The sequence below is a fragment of the Gymnoscopelus braueri genome, assembly GCF_963280865.1.
Source record: "Gymnoscopelus braueri genome assembly, chromosome: 19".
NCBI classification, from domain to species: Eukaryota; Metazoa; Chordata; class Actinopteri; order Myctophiformes; family Myctophidae; genus Gymnoscopelus; species Gymnoscopelus braueri.
The window spans coordinates 32443041-32466026 of record NC_137621.1 but is presented as its reverse complement, the minus strand read 5'-3'; the positions used below and the strand labels follow the sequence as shown (position 1 = coordinate 32466026).

Sequence of the window (22986 nt, the reverse complement as noted above, 5' to 3'; positions counted from 1 at the left end):
AGATAACAGTGTGCAGTGAGGTGCTGTTCTTGTGTGCTGGTGGGTAACTGCACATTGAGATTAGCAGAGTGGTAACAGGGGTGACAGTGTTACGACGGGGTTAACATTTCTAATTCAATTGATTACTTTCCTGGCTGTGTACATGGGGCTCAGGTTGCAGGTAATGTACTGTAGGTGTGTGTGTGTGTATGTGCGCGTGCATATGTGTGTGCGTGTGTGCATGTGTAAGGTGGGGGAGGGGTTATTATTATAGCCAAGCATGTGTCACTTGTTTGTGATTCATGGTATGACATCATCTGCCATTACAACCAGACTGTCTGGGGAACCACGGAGCAGAGAGCAACATTGAGAGACACAAGACACACACACACATATAGAAGACAGACACCCAATTTAGACACACCGAAACAAAGATGCATAAATGCGCACACGCCTACAGACACCACACAGACAAAAACACATAAAGACAAAAAAGGAAACATACACCCACACATGAAGACTAAAACATGCAAAGGACACACACACACATACAGAAAGCCATCCATGGCCATGTGACTAACGTACTCACAGGGTGAAGGCAGGCAGACAATCCATAGCGCATGACCCTAGTCTGACCTGACCCAACGAGCCCTCCTGCCTGTGTCCACTGTCTTCTATCTATGGCTAGTGAGTCGGCTAGTGTTGACAGGACTGTTAGTAGGTTATGGGAGAGGCAGGGCGATTAATCAGACAGACTCTTACATCTGCACCAGAGCAGGAAGTCAACCGTTTGTCTACAGGTCACAGAGGCAGACACCATGCAACTACATTGCCCAGGCACTGGTACAAGCTCATGCCAATGAAAAAGATTTTCATAATAGGACACTGAACCCTGAAAAAAAAAAAAAAATTTTAATGTCACCGTTCCCCCGTGTTTTGTTTCCGTTTTGTTTGTACTAGAATACAACAGGACCTAAACGTTATGGTTGGTTACCAGCCAATGTGGCTAGAATACTAAGAATAGGTAATTGGATTTTTAGGACAGATTGTAGGACCTAACAAAATAGGGTCAATCATCTATTAGGGTGTTTGGTGAAGTACAACAGCCAGTTAGTTGGCTGTTTAGAACAGAACAGGACGTCAAAATTACAATTGGTCGGCAAACTTGTCAGCCACAAAAGAATAAAATGTTAATTAATTTTCCAGCCATGTCGGCAGACTTTGAACTCTTAGTACTTCTCTTGAGGCAGGTGCACAGGAACTGATGTAGGGATGGGACGATAATCGTTATCGTTTATCGTGATTACAAAAATAAAGAAAGCACTCACAATAATCAAATGGCTAATCACAGAGATTTTAATTTATCGAGGAATTGTCTTCCGTCATACACTGGGATCAATTAGCTTTTGCTGAGCTGCATATTCGGTACCATTTCAACCCTCTATACTTGTAAAGATCACACTTGGTACACTCTTTTTCACACCAAATTTTGTCGCCAAAAATAGCCGATCTACAAGCTCACAACGCATCACGTTGCGACACTGCGTTTTGAGCTTGTAGATCAGCAATTACTTCTTTATTTGACAATATTTTTGTAAACATGGACACATGGGAATGTTGACAGTTATCCGTGATTAACTGTAGTATAATGTCATATTTATACAAATAATGCAGTGCACATCAGGACTCACCAACTGCATCATTGTGTTGTATGTATGTAGCACAACTGACATCAGTACTAAAAGTTATCAGTCTTTCTGGAAATGTTTTCCACTGTTGTTTAGTGGTAACTTTTTATCAGCTATGGTTTCAGAGCAACTGCTTTAATTTGCTTGAAAAGCCAAGCCCTTCAAAACGAAAGTGAAACTTAACTGGGGTTCATATAAAGAATACAAAGCCGTCTTTCCTCCTCAAAGTTCCGCTTGTTTTGAAGTTACTGCTCTAGTTCAAAGTAGCATGTGAATTTTGAATGACTTTTGGAAAGTTTGTTTTGTTGGAGGTTTGTAAAATGTGTGGATTATCTAACCTACACCAGAAAACCCCCGCACAACAAACTAGGTAGTAGGGCTGGTAAATTAATATTTGAATTTCAAATAATGATTTTTTTTTTACATTTGAATATAATAATCAATATTCGAATAGTGGACGTGGCTCTTGCTCTGTGTACAAAATGTATGTTTTATCGGATCAGAGCAGCGCGCACGCTGACCCTCTTCTGCTGTGTGTGTCCCTTACTGGCCATGTAGTTGAGCACCTACAGTCACTTGTCATAACAAGCCCGCTACAACCAGTGTTACCATGTCGGCTTATTTTTCTCGCAGGTTTTGGCTTGTTTTTGGAGGTGGGTTGGTTTATTTCTCTCACGAGACTTGGCAACACTGGCTACAACAAACCAGAGCATAGCCTAGTCAGTGGCTAGGATACATGCACTTTTGCAAGCTTTTGCAAGCCCGAAAAACAAACCGGGGAGTCCCGCGAAGCCAATGACTCCACGCCGGACAAAGTCATTGCTAAACCCGATCAACTGAAAAGTGCTATATTCTGTCGGAAGTTCCCAATGGGCGGTAGTGACGGCGCATCCGGTGAAAGCCGGGATTACACTCAATCTAAACAGGAAGTAAACGAGGGGGGGAAATGGCGTTTGGCCGCAGACGGGATTAAAACACGTCTTTATTGAAGAATATGGACTGATACAGTGAACAAAGACTCCGCATTTGGGGCAAGCACCTTATATTTTGCATTTGTACATGTTTGGAGAAATACGGTAACCTGACTCCACCAAATGGAAGAAGCTTGCGACACACATTTTGTTTCACAGCCTACTTCCATCTGAGACTCCGGTAGCAGAATCGATGCAAGACGGCGTTTCATTTTTTCAAGCTACTTGGCAGGTGATTGGATGATCCCGCCCCTAGCAGCCGCTGATTGGTTCGTACACGCAGCGACCGGGCAGCCCTACTCCCTGAGCGATCCCAGATGCAGGGTGTATTGTGAAACTCAATACCGCCCCCATCTGGCTGAGTCAAGTTAGAAATACGGGCTTTACTGGTGACATTCCAGGGAAAACTGCGGGGGTGGTCGCTAATGCTCTCGTAGATACAAAATAATATTATAATTAAATTAATAATAGGCTTATTTTTAAGACCAATATTCGAATATAATTTCTGAGGAATGTTAACAGCCCTACTAGGTGGGCAAATTTTAAATAAACCCATTAATTGATAGTCGGTTCTCCTATCAATCATCATCAATGAGAAAGATGCCCATGGCAAGGGCGAGATTGATGCTTATACTCAAAAAGGAGATAATTCCAGTGTGCTAGTACATGGAGTCATAATTTGCAAGCAGTGCTTTGGCATCATTGCAGTACCACAAGGCAACACTCTAAACTCTCTACAAAAACATCATAGTCCCCATAAATTCCAATATGATTTGGCAATGAAGGACAAATACATACATCACAAAACTCCAGTCGCCAGACCACACAAAGCTCAATAATGCAAGCGTACATTATACAGTGCATCGCCATATGTGTCAAGTTGACAAGTTCCCAAACGCTAGGGCTGGGCAATTAACCACAAAAATATCGAAACTGACTAGACCCAATATCCGACTTAATCTGGTTTATGTAGGTTGATCGAATAATTGAGTTTTTTAAAATATGTTTTGAATTAAGCAACAACAAAATATGGATAGTTTTATAATCAACTAAACTGATTAGACTTAACTATTTATGCCCTGTATTATACTTTGCTGTACAATGCTGGTATGCAAAAATAGGAATCTAGAAGCTCAGTTGTGAGATTGAGATTGTAGATCTGCTATTTTCACCCAAAAATGTTATCATTCATTAATAGTAATCGAGGCAAAGTTTTGAAATAATATTGATATTGATATTGATATTGCCTACCCCTACCAAAGGCCCAAAAAGATTAGAAGCCATCACTTGGATAAAGATACGGCTCCAATCAACACCGTTCAAAACAAGGGATTTAAGATCATGATAAAGACATTACACAAGCCCTCTCGCAGTCGCAACTATAATGTTGCATTATTGCATGTCCTGTACACTTAGAGTCGAACAGCTGTCAAGACTGAACTGAATTATGCCGTCATACGATGGTGCCGCTTGCCGAAAACAGCAGAATACAAGTTCACATGTCACATTGCGGTGCATTGTGAACTTGTAGATCTGCTATTCTCACAGCACATTTTATTTATTGTGGGGGGGGGGGGCATGATTTCCATTTCAAGATTTCAATTTTCAAGCAAGAATCATGCTATAGCCCTGACCCTGTACAACTCTTACAGGTTTTGATTTGAATGCAACATCAATATAGGCTAAACAGTATCATCTCATCCTATATCTAATTTGAAAATATATATAACTTGCAGTGGTGTGTGAATTTGTGAAATACAGAAAGCAGAAAAAAAGGGATCTGGGCCTGGCAGGGTTATATTCTAGGCTAATAAGTGGGACAGAAGTGAGCAGAGTTGAGGTCCAATACTACACTGTGACTGTGCAACAACATCTTCATTGCGGCTTTAAGACAACAAAGCCAATTCCACTTTTAAAAGGAATGGTGTGATCTACAGTACAGTACAGGACAGTGTAGGTTTACAAGCTGAATCTCAGCTCTAAAGGTCCTTACACACCGGCGAATATGCGAATATACGCAAAATTCGGACTTGTTCCGAATAATTAAAAGACGCTTTTTCGCTTCGTGAAACTGATGTGGACACTTGCATTGACTGTATAAGGTTTTTAAAAAAAACATATTTATTCGCATGAAGAATTCGCCCCGGTGTGTAAGGACCTTAACGGTTGGCAATGCATGCATCTTAAAGTGGAAGTCTGTCAGACTTTACGGACTCATTCTGGATCCAGCCGGGTAAAACTATACTACATTAAAACCTCAACATGAACCATTTGCATTCGGCCATAATGGACAGGCAACAGATGGAGATGAACATTCTTCTGGTGCTTATTAATTCTATTGTATGTTTTGCTTGAGCTTCATCCTTGCAACCAAGTTGTCATGCCATGCCATGGTGCCCAAACATTTACCAGCTGCATTGCCAATTTTAGTCCATATCCCATTGAATGCTACTAAGCAGTCAGTAATCACAGTATATGACTCTTAATGGACTAAATTTCACTATGTCACTCACAGTTATAAATGAGCTATATAACTCTTAATCTTTACTGACAACAGAATTATCCATACAGTACTGTGCTTCAGACAATGGATTGAAGACACCATCACTCCCTAACTGACTATTTCTCCATGTGGACAGGGAAGAGGCCAATCTCAACTCTTAACGGTCAGTGGAGCACCGCAAACTCAGCATCACCCTCTACCAGTTCGACATGGCAACAGAATGAAACTGTACCCAGCATGCCCTTGGCCTCTCTCACAGTGCCAGTGAAACGGCAGACCCGGAGAATGCACAGTTATCATTAACAGCAGAATGTCAGCGGCTGAATAATGCTCTCGCATAGCAGTGGGCACGAGCCGCGGCCATCAGGAATAGCCATGAGATAGACACGGGTACCATACCCTCCATGGCAAAATGTCACAGGGAACATGAACGAGAGGGAGAGAGAAGACAGGGCAGGAAAGTCAGGTTCACTGGCTACGTGGTTTCTAGAAATCTCTCTTTTTTTTAGAATATAGCTAAAATACAATGTTTTGATTTTAAGAGAGGATCTTTAACTGTGGTATATTAACTGATAAAGTGGTTAGTAGAGTGTTTACACTTAAAATCAATATTCATTGGTAATATTGTCATCTGTCTTTCCATAATGCATGAAGAATTATTATACAAAAATATTTCCTTTTGAGGCTTTTCACAAGTCTTATTTCAATGGATTAAACCATTTATCATCTGGAGGTAGATTCTTCAATTGTGTAATTAAGGAAGTTCAGAGAAAATGTAACAATGTAGAGACACATTGAATATTGATGTTTGATATATCACTTCTTAAGGCATATCAATCAAGACTTGTGCAAAGTTTGAAGTACTATTCAAAGGTGGGTGATTACCTAATTATTTTCATTAAGGTTGTTCACTCTTTCAATCACCATCAGAAAACCATCCTTCTGAGGTCCAATTTAGTTCTAAAAATCTTGTTAGCTGTTAAAAGGAGGGAATGGGTCTTGTGAACCCGGCCCAGGCGTAATATTTTAAATACGCAGGGGGTGGGGTGAAGTCATCCAACATGGTCACCTCTGACAAGGGGTGGAGTCAACTCATCCAACATGGCAGATTGGCAGCCTCTGACAAGGAAACCCCCCTATGTAGACAGCTGTGAAAAACAGCGAGTCACAGTCAGTCACAACCATAACAAACCTCTCTTGCGTCAATCTCTCGACAGGCTTTCCCCTCAGGCGGTTGTGTAACAAGTTGAGACAATGAAACCGAGGCCCAACACCTGCTCTCACAGTTTCACCTGATTCATCATCACACAATCTCTACCGCGCTATGGATGAAAGTAAAACTATTGTTGCTTGTGCTAGGTTGCGACAAAGCTTATCATGTGGCATGCTTCCCTCCCTATGCACTTTTTGATTAACCTTCCTCAATCGCATGGTCTTAACATTATTTCAAAGTTAGCTTGCAATAACCATGGCGTTTATCATCAGGGTATCTCTGCATCATGTGTCATTACTGACACATAAGACACCAGCAGCCTGTGGACGTACTACCAACCGTACAACCATGTTTGTTTACAAATTAAACAAATTGGACAGTTATGCAAATGCCATTATGAAAACAATAAGCAGAAAATTACTTTGTGCAGTCTATTGTTGAATTGATTCATAGACATGCATGTTTAATGGTCTGAAAAACTGCTGTGGCTCTGTAGCTTCAATTATTTCAACAATAAAATCATTTTTTTGCCAGGGTTCAGATAAGCCCAGTCCTACCACAGCCAATGCATATCCCAGCTTGAAAATGTCCTATCTGCACTGTGCACTGCCGACAAAGCGCTGCCACTTAAAACCCATGTCACTCTCTTTACCCACCATGAGTGGCTCTTAAAAGCCCCAGCTACAGCAGGACAAGGCATACAATTCTTCCACAAATAGAGAAACCAATAAAACCTTTCCAAAGGGTTTTGAAGTCTGCCTGTCTGTCTGCTTTACATGACAATAATGTGGGTCTCCTCAGGATAGTATGGGTTTGTCGTATTCACTGCTCATTTTAGCAGGGCAAGGAGCAGTTGGAGGCATCCTCGAGGATCAAACATGATTTGGGTCTGTGAGTAAAAAAAAAAAAGTGATACAAAAAAATTGAGACAACAAATAAAGCCCTCTTCTGTGAAGAGTCTGTAGGTGACCAGTTCGAAAGGACTGAGACATACAGACAAGCAGTTCAGGAGTAAGAGGCCCAGCAGAAGACAAGAGACAGAAAAGAAGGAAAAATAAAAGTCACCCGGGGTAAACCAAGGTGATGTGAGAAATAGGGAAGAGAGAAAAAGAGAGTCAAAACAGAATTGATATGGGATAGCCTCCCTGGCCAACAGTAGATACAGCTGATGTTTTCCCACCTTTGATTAAGTTTAAGAGAAATCAAGTTTCCACAATTTAAAAACGAGTAAATCCAAAATGGTTCCACAATTAAACAGCAGCAGTAGTTTTCTGATCTGCAAGGCTGTGAGCTATTCCCTTATAACAGTGGTTAGCAGCCGTGTGTGTGTGTGTGTGTGTGTGTGTGTGTGTGTGTGTGTGTGTGTGTGTGTGTGTGTGTGTGTGTATATACATACATATATATATATACACATACATACACACAGATGATCTGATCTACGATGAGAAAACGTTTCCATAAGATTATAATTGGTACTTGAAAGTGGGAGGTGTCATCTTGATGTCCTGTAACTTGCGAAAAAGACAGAAGTCACACCAGCAGCCAACTGTCTGCTGAGCAATTATGAAACATAGTCAGTAGTTCAAGGCGCTGTACAAACTGGTTAAAACTAACCTACTTCCTCAAATACACATGGGGAAAAAATAGCCATTAGAGGGGAAGCTGGGCGAGACACTATTCAGAGAACAGACTGAACAAAATTTTAAAAAAAGAAAGAAAAAAAAGAATGCCACAGAGCAGAAACAGAGACGAGCAACATCAAGACAGGCACAAGACCCGCTGTCGTCAAGGACTTCTTGGGCAGACTGTGTGTCTTTGGGTCTTGTCAGATGATCTGATGGCACTGGATTGTTAGCAACATATGCCCACAAGCGATTAGACGTTTAGTGTTATGTAATAATGTATCTCTGCACAGCGTTCAAGGAGAGCCACCGGTGAAACCATTCATTCACCATTAGGAGAAAACATGTTGTCAAAAAAAAAAAAAGATGACACGGCGCTCGACGACGATTTGACGAACGCTAGCGTGACAGCACGTAGCACAATGACTTAAAAACACACATATTACCTTTCGTAAGGCTTGCACGAAGAGGCCTCGCCATTTGTGACTGTTCTCGTCACTTGAAAAGTCATAGATCTGCTGCGGCTGCATGGCTGTGGCGGCTCCTTACGTTGCCGTGGTCCGGGCTGAGCAGTCAGCATCGGCCCCGGAGAGTCTCTGTGGGGGTGGGTCGGTCCTGGTGCGGCGGAAAGTCGACCAGCTCGCTTTGCAAAGACGGACAGTATCACCGTGGCACACGCCAAGCTCGGGGGTCGAGTAAGGTTGACTAGAAAGCTACCCGCTCCATGAGAATAAGCACATGTTATTGAGTTAACTCGCTAGCATCGACGGCTAGTGAAGGCTAGCCTGCTGCTGTAAACACAGCAGCGCAAGCAGCAGCAGCAGCGAGCTAAACGGGGCTAGCTAACAACAACGCTGCTATGATGGGAGATGCTCGGCGTTATGTGAACAAACGTCCCCAGCAAAGTGACCCCACGACAGGCGACAGTAACTTAACCACAGTGCCCCGATACACAAGCATAGCCCACTGGTAGCTGTCTAACTAATGGAGTTAGCGTCGTGCTAACGTGTTGGCTAACACCTGTAAACGTTAGCAGGCTAACGTTAGCTGGCTAACTGCTGCTCCAGGCTGCCGTCGGCCTCGATGCACTCAGAGTTGTGTTGTTGTGGCACACGACCCATTCAACTCCAAACAAGGCACACTTTCTCCTCCTGCTGTTTACTTCCAACGCAGTCATCTTTTTCCGGCAGCGGTCGATCGCGCAATCCGTCATAAATCCACACGGATTCGATCAGTCCGGGGCATATCTATGCGCAAAGGCGCAGGGGGGGAAAAAGGAGTTTCCGAGATGTTTTTTTTCCCCTTGGTGTAGTTTCTCAAGTGCGATGATGTTCGTACCAACTCTGTCTGATGGCCTTCCTCCCCTTGCCCTGGTTGCTACTAGCATGTGGTACTTTTTTTGCCCGGTCTAGTGTGTCATAGGCATTTACTACAAGTTTAACTACTTAAACCCCATATGGCTAACCGGAGTCCCTCAGGGCTCAATACTAGTGTATTTTCTGTTTTGTGTTATTGTGGGGAAAGCTTTCGCTGAAAATAGCGGATCGACAAGCTCACAATGCAACGCCTTGTGAGCTCGTTTGTTGATCTGCTATTTTCAGTGAGAGCTTTTCCCACTAGGATGCAGGGGTTTAGGTGGCACCACACTGGAACTACACTAAGAATAGTAGAGTTCCGCATAACGTAGTTTACATAAATATAGTTTTGGCATTAGAAATTTGATACAGGAGCTCTAGTACAATTGAATGTAATTTTAATATTGAACATTATTCTAACATAACCTAAAGTGGTGAATGAGCCTGTACAAACCTCAAGACGATGACGTGTTGGGTTCGAACTTCAGTAAGTTAAACATAGTATGTAATTTAAAGCAAATGGAAAAAGGTGCCCATAAATAAACTGCCTTATATCAAAGTAAAGGCAAAACGGTACCACAGGTGCTGGTCGCTCACGCAGCCATCCAGCTGCTGTCACGCACGCTGCGCATCTGCGTACTTTCACATTTTATTTGAACACACAAAAATACATAATACAAACATAATGACTCATTCACTTTAACATAATCTCTTTTAAGAGTACAGATTCACATTCACATTATGCCAGACATAAAACCAAATGCTGTATATTAAGTTTATTTTCAGAAATGCTCAATATACAAGACAAACAATGGTTGTACTTTAAGTATTCATGTTTCGTCCTCACAGGTGGTGTGTGTGTGCGTGTGCGTGTGTGTGTGTGTGTGTGCGTCAGCCTCCCTGTGGACATAAGTGCCTTGATCCGTACATAATTCAAGGGAATACCAAATGGAAAATTATTAAGTACAGTAGTCTATGCCGAATAAAATAGCCAACAAACTGCATAATGTAGATTTAAAAATCTATACAAATGGTAAATTCATAAAAAATATATATCCTATACCTTTATGCCAAAAGCATTTGAGCACTTTTTTGTATTTTATTTCCCATAATATATTATAGTCTGTCTTTTTCACAAGTTACGGGACACTTTCAAGTACCAATGATAATCTTATGGAACATGTAGGACACAGTTCAGGCAGCATAATAATCAAGCTAAAACCTGACTAAATAGTCATAAGAATATGAAACTATCAAACATCAGAATTCTTATTCTAGAAGCATATCCAACCAAATGTTCTCTTGTTTTGACACAAATGTGAAATCACTCAAACCAAGATACTAAGCTGTAATCTATTCAAAAGGTGTAGTTGATACAACCTTTCAGCACCATACACCCATACAGTACCCTATCAGGGTAATTTTCCCATAAATGTTTCCCTCTAGTGTTAACTATTCATACAACAATAAGAGAAAAATACAAATCCTTGAACTAGCAATGCAAGACAGAGATTTAGGATTGATAAATTGTCATGTAACAAAAGTGCAAGTAGATGTTGAATATAATGTGCCTGTACATAAAAAAGCTCTCTTTTGCTTACATATTAGATAAAACTATAACTGTCAGTGATCTTGTCATGACTCACAAAATGTGCTTGCATTGCTAAGTTCATTGTTCACATCACATTTTGTATGTTATAAAGTTTTTAGCGAAAGTAACTTGTAACTGGAGAAGGGAGTACATTAGAATTCAAATGTAGTGGTATAAAAACAAAGCAGTTGAAAAAGGAAGTAAAGTTTCCTCAAAACTGTAAACAATAATACACTTGAGTAAAAAAATACTTTATTACTTTGTACCTCTACAAAAAGCTGAGGATTGACCTTATGGTAATGAAATGTCAGATTGTGCGCTCTGTGACAAGAGCTATACTGAAAGTACTGTAGCAATACTTCCATGCAGCTTTGAAGCTTCACCTGGTGACCACTCTTTTGGTAATTAATAGGCATCTTTTACAGTGAGAAGCGACTTTCCACCTCGTCTGCGATCATTTCAGCGATGGCCAAGGAGGAGGTGGCTGCAGGCGAAGGGGCGTTTCGAACATGGAGTACTCGGCTGCCTACGTCTCCTGCGCCACCATCAAACACAAAGTCATCGACTAGGTTTCCATCACGGTCGAGAGCTTGAGCTCGAACCCCTGCAGGACCCCTGGGAAAGAGAACCATACAACTGTGCAGTGAAAATGGACAGCAAACCAATAAACTTAGAAGAGCAATATGTGAGCTGGCAAGCCAGTGGGATAATTAAGTGGACACCTCCAGATGTTTTCTTAAATTAAGCACACACACACACATGCGTTGTGTCATGGAAGTCCCTCTTTCTCTGTTGGGACGAGCTTTCCTGATGGGAGCCGTGCTCTCTGTCTATCCAGACAGAGCTCTCTGCTCTGTATGTAGGTTGAGAATGAGAACTTAGAATAACGGATGCTGTTCTATAAAAAGACAGTGGTGCATGGAGAAATGGGAAAAGGTGCCCCCCCCCCACACACACACACACACACACACAATGAGCATCACAGCTAAACGTGTGGGTAGCGCCCCAAAATAATTTGCCAAAATCTCCCAATATGCTTCTGTTGGTAATCGCTCTCGTTTTGAGCGCCCATATATACCTGAGCATGGGTACTGCAACTTTGTTGAGTTTGTGTATGCTCCAAGCAGCAACACTGCCCCCATGGAAAGATGCCACATTTGTCCCTTCAGGATAAGGCCTGTGCAATAGGGCAAGTGGAAGCTGGTGTTCCGTTGCGCAGAGTGGCAGCATTATTTGGTGTCAGCCCTGGTACCATTTCCAAACTTAGGACCAAGTTTTGTGAGACTGGTGAAGTCAAAGGGAGACAACAACCCAAGAAGACCGGTTCCTCACCCTTGCTTCACTAAGGAACCATCTTTTTCTTCCAGAGATTACAGGCAAGATTTGCGCAACGGTACCAAAGACAGATGTCAAAGTTGCAGGACCCATGCTCAGGTGCCAGTCACACAATGTGACTGGCACACACCTGCCAGCAAATGGCACCAGGGTTGACACCAAATAATGCGTAATCTGCGTAACGGAACACCAGCTTGACTTGCCCTATTGCACAGGCCTCTTTCCATGGGGGCAGTGTTGCTGCTTGGAGCATAGACAAACTCAACAAAGTTGCAAGACCCATGCTCAAGTGCCAGTCACACACCTCTCAGCAGGTGTGTGCTGGCAGGTCGCGATTACCAACAGAAGCATATTGGGGGATTTTGGCGCTACCCACACGTTAAGCACGATCCTTACAAGTTATAACTCGTTGTAAAGGTGACTAATCAACGATAAAAAGGATATAAAACACAATACCAATTGGTATTATTGAAGGGGAGAAATAATCGACCAAAGTTAAGTTTCCGAACATTTTGCGGGCAGTTTATATAATCTATATTATATATACTAAATTGCATATCGATGCTGTTGGGCAGAAACCCTCCATATTTAAACTTTGTATGTTTTTTCATGAATGAATGTCCTATTTTTTCGAATGAGAGTGTCACGCTAAAGTAGCTAAAATAGCCAATCTACAAGTAAAGCTCCTGCATCTCGACGAGTTGTGAGCTTGTAGATCGGTTATGTTAGGTACTTCTGATACATTTTGAAAGTGAAAGTGGTTCAGTGTGTCTGTGAGGTTTATAAATATTTAACCAATGAAAAGTATTAACAAGAGCTTGTGACTAAATAATAACTACAGTGAATCCAGGTACTTTTAGCCATTTCCTAAAAAGTGATGGACATATAAGGGTTCCACCCGACAGTGACAATGTCGATGCTTTGCTTTACCTCAGCACATCACTCAATGAGATTTCAGGGATGTACTTCTGCAGGAGTTTGACCTGAGCACCAATGAAGATCCCTCTATACATCTCTCCAAGCCCATATGCCATGTTCTTTATCACCAGCTTCTGGAGGCCCCTGTCAAACAATGGAAAAATGTATGAGTCACAAAAACAAACATAACTTAATCCGTTTCAGCTTAAATTGTTATTTGTCACATGCATACAGCAATACAGCTAGTAGCCGTTGTGGCACATTGTGAGCTTGTAGATTGGCTATTTTTGCCATGTGACACCATCATACAACAACGTATTAAATAGGGTTTAAGTGGTTAAGTAACTACGGTACTGCGTAATAATTAGGTAATTTCAGATTCAAAACAGTGCATTACTATGACAAAGTCCTAAACTTTTATCATACTTGACGAAAAGTGGTTTTCATTCATATAATTGAACAGAGTGTGGAAATGAGAACAATAACAGGTAATGAGTTCAGCTCCCTCAATACTGTACCTGAATGACAGTGCATCTACAAAGTCTCTGAAGTTAAAGTCAAACAAATTGTAGCCCTCTCTTTTGAAGGCAAGGACGGCATTAGGACCCAGCCAGACACTGCCATCCATTCGTGGGGTAAAGTGAACTCCAAGAAACGGGAAACGAGGATCAGGGACCTGTAAAAAAAAATAGAGTTGGAATAGCAAAAACTCTAACCTTATATGTCAATCAAATCCATGATATTTAGGTAATAATACAGAGACGTATCATTCATCCTAATTTACATTTACAATGTAACTTATTTAAACTGACTATACAATTGCGAGAACATTATCTTAGCGTATGTTTATACCTGTAGGTCTCTTTGCTTTACAAGTTCAGTTAGTGAAGAGTGAAGACTTACAGGGTAGATATTTCCCTTGACAAGATAGTGCTTCTCTGGCTTCAGGACCAAATAGTCTCCTCTAAAGGGCACAATCCTTGGCTCTGGACTGCATCCAGATATTTGGGAGAGGCGGTCTGAATAGAGGCCCCCGCAGGTCAGGACATAGCGGCACCTCACCTCATTCCCCTGTCATGATAGAACCACGCAAGCAGCAATGCAAACAATGTAAACAATTCCAACAATGCAAGAGTTTGAAACAATGCAACACGGCACAAGGATTAGGATCTTCAGATAGACATCTTAAGCACATCTCTCGTCTATTTTCACACGTACACACGTGCAAAATGTGCTCACGTATGCTCAAGCACAAGCATGTACACTGACAGACAGACACACCTTACCTTTTTGTCTCTGATGGCTATTGGATATTTAACTCCTGTAATTTGATAAACAAGATACATAAGAATTCTTTCTATTGCAAGGTATGTTTGCACATACAGGGAACTTGCCTCGATGAGGTTGGTTCACTACGACATAACAGTATTAAGACATATTTACACAGAAAGTTCTCAAAATATAAAAGGTAACGATAGCATAAAGAAATAAGATGGAAATTATATGTGCAATATACAACATAGAGGCTGATACAGGCAACATGATTAGATAACTAAATATGAATTGTTGCATTTGGTGAATTGCGTTCACAGGTTAGTATAATAAGGAGGAAGTAGCCTGGCATTGGCCTGACTGATAACGTGGATTCACTCACAAGTTCCTCCTCCGGGAGGAACGTGAGAGTGAATCCACGTTATCAGTCTGGTCAATGCCAGGCTAAGGAGGAAGTACTGTACCATAAATCTCAGAAAGATTTGTCAATGAAAATATAGTGAAGGACTACCATTACCTTCGTCACTTCCAGCTGGACTCTCACTGACCATGGCGATGTCATTGACCTCATACTCAGTCACCACAGTCCCACCGGCTTCTTCAAAGTCCTTGCCGTATTGTAGTGCGACCATTCTCCAGTCCACGATGCCAGTGTAGGGTGAATCCAAGGCCATTATACCCTGCAAGGATACATTTTATTGAGAATTTATACAAATATTTCTTCTGTTTTCTAAGCAAAAGGTCTTGTGCCTAGCTTATACATGGTTGTGTGTCGTGTCACACACCAAAAAAAGCAGATCTACAAGCTCACAAAGAGATGTGTTTCAAACTTGTAGATCTGCTCTTTTTGGTGTGCAACACCAGCAACTCAGGCTTTAGAAGAAAAAGGTCCCCACAGATGCCCTGGTACGTATATGAGTGAGTCTCTGAGAGTCTTACCCTACAGTACGGCTCTCGTTCTCGGATTTCTTTGGCACCAATGATGCTAAGGTCTCGCACGTTGTTCTTCATGCCGCGCTCATACAGGGCTTCCAGTCTGGGTATCTCCTCCTGCTCTACTGCAACAATAAGCTGGAATATACACAAACATTTAATATGCACTGACTGTGACTGCTCCGCCTATACAGTGTCAAAGTTTGCCTTTCTACTGTTAGCTCATCTCTTATAAAACATTATAGCATCCAAAGTAAACACCTTGCAATGCACACAGCTTGTCTCATTTTGTTAAATCACCATGGCTGACCTTTCCACATCTCTTGTAAGGGAGGCCTTTCTTCTCACAGTACTCGTAGGCCAAGGTGGCCCCTCGCACACACAGACGGGCCTTCAGGGAGCCTGGTGTGTAGTAGATGCCGCTGTGAATGACCCCGCTGTTGTGCCCACTTTGGTGAAAGGCTGAAGATCAGAATTAGATAGAGAAGCGATAAATGGCCCGGAGAAACTATGTGATGATAATCGTTATTATCATAATGATGGCACTCACAGACTGTTCTAAACAAAATTAAATAAAACATTTTAACAACCACATTAACAAACATCCATAGCAACGAACAATAGCCTAGGGCCAACTGTTGGCTACTGTAACGCCCAGTGCAAATCAGACAGTTGGACTCTCATCAAAACAAAAACAAAACGGCAAATGAAAATATTAAATGAGAAAAACAGGACATTTAGGTGTAAACAAATAAATCCCCCCACCTATCCCCCCACATTAGATGCAAACTAATTGACATTTCTTTGCCAAATACAGCTGAGTTTTATGTGTACGAATGAGACCATCTTGGCCTTCACCTCCGCACCAACTTACAAAGTTCCTTTTCCTTCTCCAGCAAAACAAAGTTGAGCGTTGGGTGTCGGAGGAGGAGCTCTCTGGCTGTAGCCAGACCCACGATGCCAGCGCCCACCACAGCCACATCATATGAGCTGCACAATGAAACAAACATTACATCTAATGTGAGGTTAGGACTGCAACTGCTGTTCCACTTTAAGATGACCGCCAATAATCAGCTGATGTAAAGGTGTACCGACTGTGAAAGGTCATTGGTACAATGTCCAAATGTTACAGTTACATCCCAGAGTGCACCATAGACCTGTGTTACTGATTGTTTTGTTTGCCCCACAAATAAACCTCTTTGAAATACCAAAACAGATACAAGTGCCAGGTTATTCATAAATGCTGCTGATGATATAAAGCTTTAAATACATGTATCAACGTATCACTGTTTAATCCGCTAATGTAGTGGCAGACTTAATATTTTCTGGGTATCACCTCTGTAGTATTTGTATTGTTATCTGTTTAGAACACATTCTAAAAAGGAAAAGATCAGTGTTTTAGTCTTTGGCTATCGGCTGAGGTCTCCCACAGTCCACGAAGGAAAGAATAGGTGAAAAAAAGACATGTCAGTATTAATCTACTGTACAATTTTTATCACAATAACATTAGAAGTGGAATATGCTAAAGGGATAAAATATGTAAAGGGGAGAAACCAAAGACTTGTGTCAACTACAGCACAATGTCCAAAAGTACAAGTCCTAAATTGTGATGGTTAGATCTTTGTATCCTTTTTTGTTGCCGTTGGTGCTGCTTGCCCCAGATATTGATCTCTGTGATAGATGACCATATCACCAATAGTGTACCTGAGAATATGCAGGTATATTCAAAGCTATCTTCCTGGACTTCAGCGAGGATACCACCACAAATGTCCAGTGACTTATATTTGAGTTATATAGTATGCCAACCTCACCATACTCGGAACCTCCTCCAACAACAATACCCTAGTAGAGCACTGCTGATGTTGACTCCACAGGAGCTAAGTAACAGCCCCTAAATCTCCTGTATTGTTTGCGATGGGCCTCTACTGCCAATACAAGCACCCAGACCTATTTTCTCATGTTCCCATTATTTATCATTGCACACAGGAAAAGCTCTTAAAGTGTATAGCCCTGGACAGAGAACTTAAATAAAGATTATTACGTGGAATTATGAATATAAATAATAATACAAATACAATAATAAAATTAATATCATGGCTTTCCATTTAGAAAAAAAAAGCAGACACCAATTTAGCAACCAGGTTGTTCCAGAGTCGAGGAGCCCTGACCAAAGACAAAGGTATGCCACAGTCACCCTTTGTCTTCAGCATCGACTCAGGAACAACCAGCAGTTTCCCACCAAGGACCTCAGAGAGAGACCAGCAGGTTCGCACCCCTTATAAGGAGTTAATAACAACAAGAAAAAATCAGTAAAATCGTAAAATCAACCCTAAAGCAGACGGGCAACCAGAACCACTAGTTTAGGGCAGTCACAATAGTATATGTTTTCGTCTCCTGGTTTTAATTAATGGTCTAGTAGCAGCATTCCGTACAATTTTGAGCCTGTCGAGGGTTTTCTGCTTAAGCAATGTTAAACACCATTGCAATAGTCAGGTTATCAAACATCAATGAATTTAAACTCAAAATTGATCTGATCCTGGAAAAATTCCTGAGATTATTATGACATATTAATTATGTCTTTTTTATGTCTGAACAAGTTTGTTAACATGGTTCTAAGATAGGCTCACTTGGAAGAAATACAATTCAACAGGATGAGCTCCACTGAGAACTTGCAGGACAGTTTGTACATGATGGAGATAATGTCATGTGGAAATGTGACAGATAAAGGACTCATCGCCAGGTGGGCTTACACTCCTCCTGGCCTCATTGTCTCCGCCAGGCCGAAGGCATGGCCGAGACTATGTTATGCACCCTGTCCGTCCGTCCGTCCGTCCGTCCGTGTGTGTGTGTGTGTGTCCGTGTGTGAACAGCTAATCTCCAGCACCGTTGTCTTGATCGCAGGAAAACTGTGCACACACACTCAGGCCGATTCGTGTTTTTACCTATAAAGGCACCAATCTGTGTAAAACTTTGTATGCGCACTCCCTAGAGGCCAAGGAAAAACCTTTTCCCTGCATTTTCCACATCTGCCTTTTATAACGCCACCAGACTTATGTAAAACAAATTGTTTGATATTACTCCTTCAGATTTTATCCACATTTCACGCAAATCGGTACACATGATCTCTATAGTCATGTGATCAGGACGGATCTGTTTGATTTTTCATATTCTATCCTGATTGGCTAAGATTGACATCTTAAGATTGCAGGAGTGGTCCGTTTTTAACAAAATCATGAACACAGTGTCCGATTGTGGTGAAACTTTGCGCGCACATTCGCACTATGTTGAGGAACAAATGCCACCCTTTTAACATTGCCCTATTATAGCGCCACCAGGAGGCCAATTTTTGCTGAACTTTTTTTTTTATATTACTCTACAAACATCATGTAAATCGGTACACATCGGTACCTCTATAGTCAAGTGATCAAGACGGATCAGTCCAATTTTTCATATTCAATCCTGATTGGCGAATTCCGAACATTGCTGGCCCACAATAACCTACCTGACCTGGCAGAGACCTGTTCTCAGAGGAGCGCTTTTTCTATTTTAGGCTGTGATTTGGTTCAGCATTTTTGTGTGTGTTACAAAGGCTGGAGGTATTGGGTTCAAAGAAAAATTATGGTGGTACTGTACTGGTCACCGATTCTATAGATGAAACATGTGCTGAAAAATGCCAGCTTAAGCTCATACATTTTGTGCTGCATATGTTTCCTTAGGCTACTATTTGTTTATCCAACATAAAAGAGATCTTTATGTCTTAAGTTAGTCATAGAGACTACAGGTCTGTCTCTATATCTCATAAAGATGTACACCTTATGTACTTTTATAGAAGTAGCACTTAACAGAAACAAATATTCTACCAGTTTAAGTCAGAGATTGCCTTATGGGTTTGGCTAGTTTAATGTGCAGAAATATGCACAACCTTTTCAGCTTGCATATAAAGTATTAAGGGGTTAATAATTCAATAATTCTGTGCTGGGACCCAGTTTGGTGGTATATAAACAATTATATGTAAGTCTCCGACCCTTCCTGAAGGTGGAGTTGAATTGTAATAATTTAAATAGTGTAAATAGTGTAAATGTATGTAATATAACAGCCATTCTAGGGCTATGAAAGTGTAGATTAATAAGCAACTTCTTGCTTGAAGATGTAATTGTTAAGTTGGTTAGTTTGTGGGTAACCTTTAGGTAACGTCCCGACTCCCTTGTGTCAAAGTACAAATACTTGAACTAGATCCAAAGGTTATTTTGTTTGGGAAGGAAGCCAAAAAAAAATTGTATTGCATGCAAATGCTGTCTGTCAGGTTATGCAACTCCCCCCGAGAAAGAAACTGTCCTCATTAATGTCTGTGATCAATTAATAACTACAGTTATAGAGAACAGGGTGTCACCCCCTCTCCTAATAAGCCTTATCGTGAATGTGTAGAGAAAATATGATAACGTATCCCAGAAACGTCACCTCACTTCAAACACACATACATACATTAGCTGAAGTAGCACATTACATTACTGTCAGACATACTTCCTCCTCTGTAACGACATACAGATCATACATTACCTGTGGAGGTGTCTTGCAGTAATGTTGTTCGGCAGCTTTGGCTGTGGTGCCACAACAGCTGCAAACGATGTGCGGCTAAGAGCCCGAATCATGGTCAATTAGACTGAATAACAACTTCGGACTACATGTGTCATTCTACATGACATTGTATTTGCATTGCATGTTCCACACTTGTCTTGTTTCTCTTGCTTGTCTCTCATGAGTACGATTGGTTCCGCCTCCACGTCGGCATATGAACCAATAGCACAGCACGTTTTCATACGTAACCACGTCCAAGGGGGTCAAAGCAATGGACGCGTTCCCTTCCTAATGTAAACAAACACAGACCCAGACCCACTGGTAGAGGGCAGGTGAGTTTTTACTCAGGTCACCACCTGCTGTTGATGCTGACCAACTTGCACATTGCGAGTAGCTACAAACCTAAAATGTTGCAATTATTCCTTGTCCATTTTTTTTGCTCCCAGAATTGAGATACGATGAGGCTTTTATCAAATGCCGCACGGATTGCTCTGCGTCAGAAGAACGTGAGCAGCAGACAGTTTTGGGGATGGCTCAATGCAGTGTTCAACAAGTAAGGAATCCATTCATTATTTCTTTATCAATCCATGGTCGTCCGTCTTGGTACGTGACACTATAGTCTCAACGTCACGTATGGAGGCAGCTAATCTAATCTCCTACAAGATGGCATAGTAGTCACTGCGACATCCACAAGCATACATGAGTATGTTGGCTCACCAACCACATACTGTAGATGTATTATTTAATCAGAGTGATATCCTCAATACTTAAGATACAAAGATGGAGATGAATAGGGGGGAAAAGCTACAAAGGATCATCACAATGCATACTTAAATATGTTTCTGTTTAGAAGCCAACTGATCACACCTCTTGTTCGATGTCTGTTTATTTGAGAAATGTACTGGTCACTTTGCGTCATTTGCGACTTACTTTTGCACTTTAAATTCTGATTTAACTTATCTCTGTGATGTCATGTCTACAGGGTAGATCACGAGAGAATCAAAGCTGTGGGTCCAGACAGAGCTGCATCGGAGTGGCTCCTGAGATGCGGGGCCAAAGTGAGGTTCCAGGGCTTTGATCGCTTCCAACACGACTACAATGGTCTGCCTACTGGCCCACTGGGCCGTTATAAGATCCAGGCAATTGACGCCACAGAATCCTGCATCATGCACAGCGGGTTTGATTATTTAGGTCAGTCTACACTAAAGACATAGCCCTTGTTCCTGTGACCCGTTTTAGAAGTACAAGAGTGTGATTTCTCCCCCTACCCCTTCATATGGGTTCTTGCCTCGAGTTAGACTCTGGCTATCCAGCTGCAAATATGATCATTTCCAAGGTTAAAAAGGGAAGCCATGGGGGTACAGTAAGTGACACAAGCGACGGGGAGGTTTTACACCAAGAGAGAGACTGTTCACTGCCTGTGAACATTTTTATTATGTTTTTTTTTGTATAGTCTGTTTGCTGTTGTATGTCTATTGATGGACCACAATGGAAACAAGCTTCGGCTTTTTTGTGTTTAATCCATTTTGGCACTGCTGGTGATAATGCTTTTAATTGTTGCCAATAAAGTATTCCATTCTATATGAAAACTTGTCCACTCTCCTCAAAAAGCTTTTTCTGGAACTAGAGTCCTCAGGATGCTCTGTTTTGGCAAAGATCCAACTGCTTTAGTCTAGACCTTGCCTGTGTCATTTAATCAGCTGAATCTATGACAGGAGTGTCTTACACTGGGTAGAAACAGACACTGCACTGTCTGTGACCCTGTTGGCCACGAGCGGACTGCTTGCTCAAAATGTTTCTTTCTATAGCAGTGTCCCCAAAATGCTCAGTTTTGACAAAACTAAGACTTGATTTAGTGTATACTGTCTGTGTATATGCCAATTAATACATTAATTCTGAGTCAAATGCAATTTTTGTTCAATTTAAAATATGAATGCTTTTAATAAAGTTAATTGGACCCTTTTGTTTTAGATATGTAGAGCTCATTTAATTCATTTAATCTGTCAGTCACTGTTTTTTTCCTGTTCTTGTTTTGTCTTTCTAGATGGCCTGAAACACTTGGAAGAAGTCAAGTTCAACAAGTGCAATTACATTGAGGACACATGCCTAGAGAGGCTGAGCTCCATTGAGAACCTGCAGGACACGATGCACACGATGGAGATTGTGTCCTGTGGAAATGTGACGGATAAAGGACTTATCGCTTTGCACCAACTCAGGTGGGCTTTTCATTTCAGATTGTTTTTTCATTTAAAATAGTGGTAGCACTTGCTATGCATCCTATGTGTATAACACATTGGTTCCCACACTTCACCTGGCAAAGCATTGCTAAAATGGTGAAAAACCATCTGCACATGGCCCATGCAGTTTTCATGTCTATTGTTTATCAGATTTCAAGCTCTGCTGAATGCCATTGAAACTGAAATTGCATAAAACTACACAAATATTTCTATAATAGATATTAATAAAATATATAGAATGGCCATTTTACATTCATAGCAACACTTTCACTTCCGTGTCAAATGCAAAGAGGATGCATTTATTCAATGTAACATAGAAGTAGGGCCCTTATGACCCATCTATACTATTTTTGTGAAACAGATGGTATTAAAATAGTTCCATTCTTTCCCTAAGAAATATGCAGCCTTTTCATTAACAGAAACAACTAGAGATCATATATATTGAGATGTAGGTAGGTAGGTAGTGATGAAATATGTCTGTTCATCTCCACAGGAATTTAGAGCATCTCTTTCTCAGCGATTTGCCCGGGATCAAAGAGAAAGATAAGACTGTACAGAGACTACAGACTGCACTTCCCCGCTTGGATATAGCACTGGACCTTGAATGACAATGTAAAAAATGTCAAACTTTCCACACCTTTATATGTCAAGTTACTCAGAGCAGCAGACTCAAATCTGAGAAAAGTAAGACCTTGAGCATGCAGGTTCTGCAGACACTATGATGAAGATGTGATGTTTTGATTGAAATGTTATCTCCCTGTGGTTGTGAAACAGCAAGGCTTTCACTGTGCACT

At 41.3% G+C, this 22986-nt stretch overlaps 3 protein-coding genes across 4 annotated transcripts in view; 1 reads left to right on the top strand and 2 right to left on the bottom strand.

Moving 5' to 3' along the window:
* Nucleotides 1-9342, bottom strand: part of sos2 (son of sevenless homolog 2) — a 49121-nt gene extending 39779 nt beyond the window's left edge. Inside the window, exon 1 of the mRNA XM_080413591.1 lies at nt 8423-9342. Within this exon, the coding sequence (XP_080269717.1) occupies nt 8423-8506 (84 nt within the window). The 5' untranslated portion in view covers nt 8507-9342. The remainder of the gene's footprint in view (nt 1-8422) is intronic.
* Nucleotides 9343-11157: 1815 nt separating this feature from the next.
* On the bottom strand, nt 11158-20125 carry l2hgdh (L-2-hydroxyglutarate dehydrogenase). 2 transcript variants are annotated; one of them, XM_080415011.1, is made up of 10 exons: nt 19938-20125; nt 16255-16370; nt 15691-15842; nt 15387-15518; nt 14965-15127; nt 14462-14496; nt 14079-14246; nt 13694-13851; nt 13188-13319; nt 11158-11537 (listed from the first exon to the last, which is right to left on the bottom strand). In XM_080415011.1, the coding sequence occupies exons 1-10, from the start codon at nt 20027-20029 to the stop codon at nt 11342-11344; spliced, it is 1344 nt and encodes a 447-aa protein (XP_080271137.1). In that variant the 5' UTR covers nt 20030-20125; the 3' UTR covers nt 11158-11341. The 2 variants fall into 2 exon arrangements, with proteins under 2 accessions (XP_080271137.1, XP_080271138.1); XM_080415012.1 differs by lacking the exons at nt 16255-16370; nt 19938-20125 and having other exon boundaries at nt 15681-15800.
* Nucleotides 20126-20199: 74 nt separating this feature from the next.
* On the top strand, nt 20200-22824 carry dmac2l (distal membrane arm assembly component 2 like). Its single transcript, XM_080415016.1, has 5 exons — nt 20200-20287; nt 20402-20508; nt 20938-21146; nt 22000-22171; nt 22686-22824. The coding sequence occupies exons 2-5, from the start codon at nt 20414-20416 to the stop codon at nt 22798-22800; spliced, it is 591 nt and encodes a 196-aa protein (XP_080271142.1). The 5' UTR covers nt 20200-20287; nt 20402-20413; the 3' UTR covers nt 22801-22824.
* The last annotated feature ends 162 nt before the right edge of the window (nt 22825-22986 follow it).